This window comes from Amblyomma americanum, unplaced genomic scaffold, assembly GCF_052857255.1.
Source record: "Amblyomma americanum isolate KBUSLIRL-KWMA unplaced genomic scaffold, ASM5285725v1 scaffold_12, whole genome shotgun sequence".
NCBI classification, from domain to species: Eukaryota; Metazoa; Arthropoda; class Arachnida; order Ixodida; family Ixodidae; genus Amblyomma; species Amblyomma americanum.
This window is the reverse complement of record NW_027526484.1, coordinates 410904-419032: the sequence shown is the minus strand read 5'-3', so window position 1 is coordinate 419032 and position 8129 is coordinate 410904. Positions and strand designations below refer to the sequence as shown.

General features: G+C 45.9%; 1 protein-coding gene across 1 annotated transcript; it reads left to right on the top strand.

Annotated features, from left to right (window-relative positions):
• Positions 1-4286: 4286 nt before the first annotated feature.
• Positions 4287-7487, top strand: LOC144111874 (uncharacterized). Its single transcript, XM_077644902.1, has 5 exons — positions 4287-4468; positions 4550-4851; positions 4958-5070; positions 5674-5995; positions 7473-7487. The coding sequence occupies exons 1-5, from the start codon at positions 4309-4311 to the stop codon at positions 7485-7487; spliced, it is 912 nt and encodes a 303-aa protein (XP_077501028.1). The 5' UTR covers positions 4287-4308.
• The last annotated feature ends 642 nt before the right edge of the window (positions 7488-8129 follow it).

Here is an 8129-nt window from a genome sequence, read left to right as displayed (position 1 = left end):
AACGCTTACCTTCTGTGGTTGTCCTTTTTTACACTCTCGTTTATTCCAAGTATGGATCACCAACTAGCCCACCACTATGTTTATTGAATTACTTGGACATTACAGATATCAGATAGAAATTTATTAACTACTTTGCTACTTCTCTTCAGTGTCCCTCTAGAGAAACAACAGTTCCCAATAACAGCTTAAGATCCACCGGTTGCTGTATTACTCCACTGTATTCAAGCCCAGTTGCTAATGGAATCAATGGATTACGATAGGTATCTACAAGAAAGAAGGATGAAGGTGAAGTTGTATGTGCACAGGTGTGAAAGATGAATTGTCATACAGCGCTCGCAATACTAATATATCACGCAAATAAAGGCATCGAAATTCTGTCGCGTACCATAATTTCATCTTGCTAGAGACTTAAGTCATATCCATCCGCAGGGTGTGCCTTTTGACATATGATTCTCACCTGAAGAAAAAGGGCGTAACCTAAACTAGCAATGCGCATTGAACTCCCTGTGCAACAAAGCGGTCTTTACTCTGGCATAGTAACATTAGGTATATGGGGAGACAACCAGCTAACTACCGATATGTAAAATTGCTAGAAATAAAAACAAGGATTTATGAATGACCAGTGGGAGTTGCTTGGCTAGTTGGCTCACGCTTCATGACAAAGAACAAAAGCACAAGGCAAAAATGTAGACGTAGAGGCCAGTGCCCATGTTTGTGGGAGTGGTTTATACAACTGCTTGAGTCTCTTCTTTATTATCTATTGTTGGCCAGCAATTTACAATGAGTATAAGTTCCGGACTGAGAAATGAGCAGCAATAAAATTCTGAAGTGATCTGAACGACAGATAGCACGCATTGTTATGAATCATAAATTAGCTCTAAATTTTCCTCGACTCGCCATTTATCGTTGATGGGAAGGCCGCCGAGAAAACTGGAGCTGCCAGTAGAGGATCCATGGGACACCAGGCGGCCAAGTTAAAGTGCCTGTTCGTCTCAGATGCCTGGACAAATAAAAATGATGTGAGCTTTTAAATGTGTTGCTAAGAAAACATTTCAATGTTGTGATCACAGCATTTCTCTAAGTGGATTAAGCTACACTGTACACGTTCTCAATGCAAGGCTAAAATTTCATAGATAAGTGTCTAATGCATATGAAGAGGTACTGGTGAAATTAATGAATGCAATTTACATTTGCAGTGTGGCTAAACTAAATTCTCCTAGTTGCAGCTTTGCAATTGAAGCCATGATTGTGCATTATGGTTCAACTATTGTCATTGTAGCAATATTTTACTTAGTGAATTTCTAGATTTAATTCTTTCATAAATCTTTCCCAGGCTGCACTATGTATACTACTTACAAATGCTACTAGTACACAGTGAAGCCTGGTAAAGAAATATGAAATAAATCTAGAACTTCAATTAACTACATTGTTGCTCTTGCAGGTGGCCAAAAATAGCGATGCGTACAGCAATGCTGTCAGCACTGCAGCTCGCAATTGGCGAATAAAAACGACGAACAACGCGTGTGTAACGAGAAAGACGAAGTTAGCATGCAGCGCCGTGCACGCGTCCACGAGCGAAGATTCTAAGCGCTACGTATGCTGCTCCTGCCTGGGGTCATTAGTCTCGAGTCCTTACTACCTTAACAATGCATTCTTAAGATCGTATTCGACACTCAAGAAGTGTGCGGCGACGGCGAAGACACTCGACGCGTTGCTCCAGCGACAACACATGCTTCTGTCGCTCATGCGAGGTTGATGTAAGCAGTACAGCTGCACTGTGAAAACAGCACCAAGAACCCGATGGCACGACCATCGTTCGGTAAAGGTCGCACTTACCGGTATTTCTTGTTGAGGTTTTTCATTTTCAGCTTCACTTGTTTGCTGGTGTATGGGCCTTCTCCCGGCGGTAGCCCGGCGTTCAGTTCCGCTACTCTTGCAGCATATATCCGAGCGTGGCGCGTGTTACAGCGCAGCACAGGTAGCGGGTCCTCCAATATGCGTATCAGGGCGGCGGTTGTTGAATCAGGCCAGATGACACAACTCTGGGAGGACGAGTCGCTCGATGTTGCTACTGCCATGCGCGCCACCATCTTGTCGGTAAAGGTAGCAAACGGAGGTCGGCAAGCTTCGTTTGGGTAACTGTGGTTAGGTGGCGTAACTGCAGTTTCGTCTGCCGTGTGAGCGCGGCTAACTATAGTTACGGGGAACCGTAGTTACCTTAACTAGGGTGGCTAGACTGGGGAGGTGTGAAGACCGCGGCGCTTTCCCTCGGGCGCGCGTGACCCCTCTGCGCACCGATGCCGCCAGGGGAAATGTGGCGCTGCTACTAGCGGCGCGGTAAGCTTCGCCTGGTCAGCCTGGCTCAACCTCTCAGCTGCGTCGGTCTTGCGCACATCGTAGCAGTTGTCAGCGCAGCGTTTTCTCATGCGAGATGCCTCCGCCAGCAAGAAGACCGAGCGTTGGTGCTTTGTGCCTGGGTGTGACACGGGATACAGGAAAACGTCAGAGAAAGTCTCTTTGTTCCGTGCCCCTGCCTGCCAACAAATGTTGGCCAAGTGGTCTCGAGCGATCCCACGGGCCGACAAGGCGTTGGAGGAGAATTCTGCAGTTTGAGAAAGACACTTCGACTCACGGTACGTAGCCAACATTTTTAGCTGGGCTTGTGGGTGAGACTTATTGGAATGTGGAAAGCGTCTAGAATAAACAGAAGTGTGACACATGTTATCGGCGTGCTGTGTGACGGTACATAACGCATTGCACGACATTCTCGCAGCATGCCCATCCTGCTCTTTCACGCTAGCTCAAACTGATCACCATGGTCTGTTCTTTCTGTTGCCTCTAGGTTTATCGTTCGTGACTTCAAGCACATTATTAATGGAGCTGAGGTCTTGATACCACGCTCCATTCCTGCCCTCTCAGAAGACGCAGTACCTACTGTATTTCCTAACCTACCGAAATACATTAGCAGAATGCTGCCGAAAGAAAGAAAAAGAAGAAATGCCTCACAAGCTCCTATACCTTCAAAAAGAAGCGGCGCTTGCCTTGACACGACGGAGGAATGCCCCCCGGCAGACGTGGAGGGTGCAGATACACAGCGGGGTGGAATGTCCGAACCGTTCGCCGAGGAACTATTCATTTTCAATCTGAAACGACCTTCGGAACTGTGGTCACTGCAGAAGCTTAAGCAGAACAACATTGCCTGCTACCAGACTGCAGAATTTGCAAAGGGCGAAACACCGCCTGTTGTGTTTACCAAAATGGTAGTGTTCTGCATTGGAGAAGAACATGTCAAGTGCAGAATCTTCTTGGCTGGGCAATTTCATAAGGAATGCGATGTGCGGTGTAAAGAACAAGCAGAAGGTGAATTGTCGTACGCAAACAGCCTCACCGTGTGCAGTGGAATTGGCCATACCAAGGAGTTCGAGAAGCTAAATATGAACAACATTGGAAGATTATCCGGACATTGCCTGTTCTCATCAGCATGTAACGGATCAGTACCACAACGTATGTTGTTCTGGACTTGAAGGACTGCATACAGCTTATAGAAATTTGTGTACAGTAATGTCTTAACATTGACGACCAGACTGATACATTTTAAATGTCTTTTTTTTTTCATTTCAGGTACATCTGCACAGTTACCTAACCGCTGCTTGTCATGCAAAAAGAGCAGAAGCAGTATGAAAGCTCGCTTGCTACGCTGCAAAAAGAAGGCTCGACTCCAGCTTTCAAATGTTGCTGCAAAACGACTAAAGTATGCCATGCGTACCCTGCAACGGAGGAATAATAAGTTGAACTCTCTGCAAGATGCCCTCAAAAAGATGCAAGAAAAAAACATGGCAATCAAAGCAACCTTTTTTGAGGAAAAGGTTACCCTGAATACTCTTTTTCTTTATTTGAAAAGCATTTACTTTTGTAACTCTGTATATGTTTTCCAGCTTAAAGAGCTTCCCAAAAAACAGCAACCCGCTGTGCGTGCATGTTTTGAAGTATCAAGAAGGAAATCCAACCATGGGTACCGTTACAACAAGGAATGGCTGCTGGAATGTATCCTCCTAAGGATGAAAAGTCCACGACTGTATGAGCACCTGAGGTCTCATAAAATCTTGGTGCTGCCTAGCCGAGTCTGTCTGCAAAGATACATGAAGGTATTTAAATGTGCCTTTTTTTACATGAACAAAAAGTAACTGCTTTTTCTATTTACAGGGCTTCAAAGCATCATATGGCTTTAGCACCAAGCTTCTTGGGTGTGTAAAAAAAACAGAAGAGCTTGATGGAATTAGGCGCCATGGGGGCTTGCTCATAGATGAGATGAAACTTTCTGCTCACTTGGACATGACAACCTCAACTCATATAGAAGGCTTTGTTGACCTAGGTCAATTCAGTGACCACAGGGACAAATATACGAAAGCTGACCATGGGCTTGTCATTATGTTTCAGCCTTTAGTAGGCAGCTGGACCCAAATAATAGGTAAGAATGTTTGTACAAAATATGTTTATTGATTTCAAACTATAATCACGTGCTTATATGATGTGCTTCATTTCTCTATAGGTGTATTTGCTTCAAGTGGAAACGTCAAGTCTCAGATGCTTTCAAAAATTGTGTTAGAGGCAACGGTGCTTTGTGAACAAGCTGGTCTTCTAGTTCACTATGTCTGCACAGACGGCGCAACATGGAATCGCTCTATGTGGCACAATCTTGGTGTGTACGGCAATGGGAAGAATGTAAAGTGCAAAGTAACGCACCCCTGTGATGAAGACAGGTTCCTACACTTTATTTCAGATTTGCCGCACCTTGATAAATGTGTGCGAAACACATTGCTTAAGCAAGGACTCAACACACATCTTGGCCGAGTAAGGTTGCTACATGCTGGTCTATTTTTTTATATATATGCCTTGTTTGATTTGCTTTTTTATCGCAAGTAAAATGCGATTTTATACTTCATTACTTATATTACAGGCCCACTGGGAGCATGTTTCCACCATGTGGAAGCTAGACAATAAAAGTATGACACTGAAGGTTGCACCAAAGCTTACTCGCAGTCACATTTATCCAAATGGCTTTGACAAGATGCGAGTAGACTTGGCTTTCCATATTTTTAGTAGAGAAGCCGAACATGCCCTTTCCTTTTACAAGGAGGATATAGAAAGGATTTATCCAAATGCAGAGCCAACAAGAGCTTTTGTTGATCTGATGGCGAGGCTTATTGAAGCTATGACATCGAGGTTCCCTGCAGAAGCCATGAGGTAATTTTGGTGTGGGGTTTTTCTCTCAAAATGCTGCATGATTTTGTTTTTGGCATTTCAGACCGGGCAATAGGAAAGAGGCCACCCTTGATGAAGCGCTTCGGTTTCTTGATGAATGGGAGGCTCACGCCAAAGGGCTCGGCTTTCTTAGTAAGAGTACTTCTGAGGGGCTGAGGGTGTCTATACATTATACAAAGCACCTTCTAAAGTACCTTTCAGAAAAGGTCGGCTTCAAGTATATAATGACATCAAGACTGAGCAAAGACCGCTTGGAACAATGCTTCGGCGTTGTCAGGCAAACGAGTGGGGCAAATGATCATCCTACCCCAGCTCAGTTCATTCTGATCATAAGGTATGTAATTTTTACTTGGGTTTTACAGACTGTCAGCATGCTTATAAATGTAACAACTGTTCCATGTGCACATCCAGGTGTCTAAGCTTCTACAGTCTGGCAAGGAGCCCTAAGGACGGCAATGTGTCGCCGGATGTCCTCGAGTCATTGCTGTCTGTCGAGGAGGTGCTGGCTGAAAAGGAAAGCCTGGCAGAAGACAGCGTAAAGGCTTTGCCAATTGATGCCATGGAAGTGGCCGCAGACCACCACAGCTATGCTGAGCGGCACAGCGATGCGCGGCTGATCTATTACATTTCAGGCTATGTTGCTAGAAAGCGAGTTCTGACAACCCATTGTGAAGCCTGCAGAGCAGCATGTCTCTGTGATAAAGACAACATTGCAAAAAAACTTCCAGCCGAGGCAACCAATGAGTGGAACCTTGGGGGCCTTTTATATCCCTCAGTGTCGTTTTATAATCTTATAAAGGTCCTTGAAGACAAACTTACATATGCGTTCTGCGAACGCGCTTGCATGCCGAAGATGCGGCAGAGATTTTACAGTCTATTAGTGGTGTGCCAAAAATTGGTTGCTCTCACCATTCTGTTGCGCTGACAGCATCAGTAGTACGTTTTTATTGCCTCACAAGGATGCACCTTTTGCTCAAGGGCATAAATCAGGAGGGTAGTGAAGGGAAGCGTAAAACACTGAAACGTTGTGTATTGTAGATTCTTTCTGCAAAAGTTTTCCCCCTCATTTGTAAATAAATGTTTTCATGACCAGATATGTGTTGCTTCATTGTCTACAATCGTCGGAGATTGCTTACGTGAGCGTCAAGCTGGCATACATGCTACAGGTTCACAATCGGGGACAACTGGTTCGCGCGTTGGGGCGCCTTCAGCCAACGCGACTGCAGTTTCGAGGTCCTACGGCACGCATTACAACCTGCTCTTCTCGCCGTAGTGGCTGCGTTTCGATGGCGGCGCAACGCAGAGAGTCAGTGCACGTTAAAGAAACCCAAGTGGTTGAAATTATTCTGAAACCTTCCACTACGGCGTCCTTTGCATCCTGGGCAGCGTCTCGAAATGTGCACGCACAAAACGCGCTTCAGTACAGCTATGCAATGCAAACTGGGCTTGTGAAGCAGCATATTCCACGGGAATAATGATGCGAGTTGACGAAACATTATTTTATGGTAAAGATTCATTCTTTGACACTCACAAAAAACGCGCGGTAAGCGAAACAAGCCCATTTTCGCCTCGGTGCTAGAAATTTAGCCTACGCGATGCGCTCATTTCGGCTGCTCACCTTACCGCGCCTCTGCCGTCAGCGCCGCCACACGGCATCGGTGCGCGGCGGGGCCAAGCTTCTCCGGCCGGTTTTCACACCTTCCCAGTCTAGCCACCCTACCTTAACTGTGGTTAAGGTCGCCCGTGTAAATGCGGTATTACGGGCGTACGGGCGGAGCGCCTACGCGCACGGGCGTACGCTGGAGCCTGTCTGCGCATGCGCGAGGCGCGTCGCGCGATCAGGCGCGAGCACGGCGCAGATATCTGTATATGTCAGATATCCGCGCCTGCGCTCGGGCGCTTGCGCGCGTGTCGGAAGCGGGGTCCGGTTTACAACAATAGGAGGACAGCGGGGCTCTCGGGGACTCTTTTCTTCATCGCTTGAAGCTCTTTCAGGTTCCTGGAACTTTATTTCGCGGTTTAAATTGTCCTTTCAGCACCTCCCAAAGCCCCTTAAGGCTTGAATTTCTTTAGGTCGGCTCGAGAGGGGGAACGAGCCAGCACAGGGAGCATTAAGGTGCCATCGTGCATGAAGGAGCATCCAGGCCATCGTCTAGGACCTGCATAAGTGCACAATGTTCTGCGTGAATGAGGTCCGGTGTCCCCCACAGCCTGAGTCGCTTTGAGACGCTAGATGCAGTTCAAAATCTTGCAACTAAATCCATTCACTCTTCATACTCTGTATTTCTTCATTAAAAACTATATCAGGACTACCACCCCTTTCGTTCTATAGCCGCAATGCGAGTGTCACCCTTTGTCACCAATTATTTCATTCTATGCTCAATTGGTCACCGTATATAACAGCCGCAACACGCATATCTCAACGCAACGGTCATCCCCTTCAAGTTCTATGGCAACCATCACATACTACTACCTTTTCTGCTTTGTTCTTTTTTTCGAGCAGCAATGGACTGGAACGGCCTACCCCGTGACATCGTCCGCATCGCTTCATCATATACTTTTCAATAACATGTTACCGATAACCTTCAATGCTAAATAATAGCGCTGTTTGTTTGCTCACTTCAATAAAATCCCACCCCTTATGTAACAACCCTTGCAAAACAGTTCTTTTAAGGTAATAGAACTGAACTGAACTAAGCTAAACAAACTATCAAACAAGGTTCAACATTCTTGTTTCCTGTTTCTAGTGTCAGGCTCGATATCGTCGACTTAAGGTATGCCAACAACTCAAGGTTTTAAATTGGCACCGACAATAACGACGTTGCGAAGTTACATACGCATGGCGTCCCAAAAGGAATTGTTAAAGC

Excerpts from the sequence above, each read along its gene's own strand:
- LOC144111874 (XM_077644902.1), top strand. The coding sequence starts at position 4,309 with ATGAAACTTTCTGCTCACTTGGACATGACAACCTCAACTCATATAGAA. Across the intron at positions 4,852-4,957 it reads TCAACACACATCTTGGCCGA|GCCCACTGGGAGCATGTTTC; the intron begins GTAAGGTTGCTA and ends CTTATATTACAG. Across the intron at positions 5,071-5,673 it reads CCAAATGGCTTTGACAAGAT|GTGTCTAAGCTTCTACAGTC; the intron begins GCGAGTAGACTT and ends GTGCACATCCAG.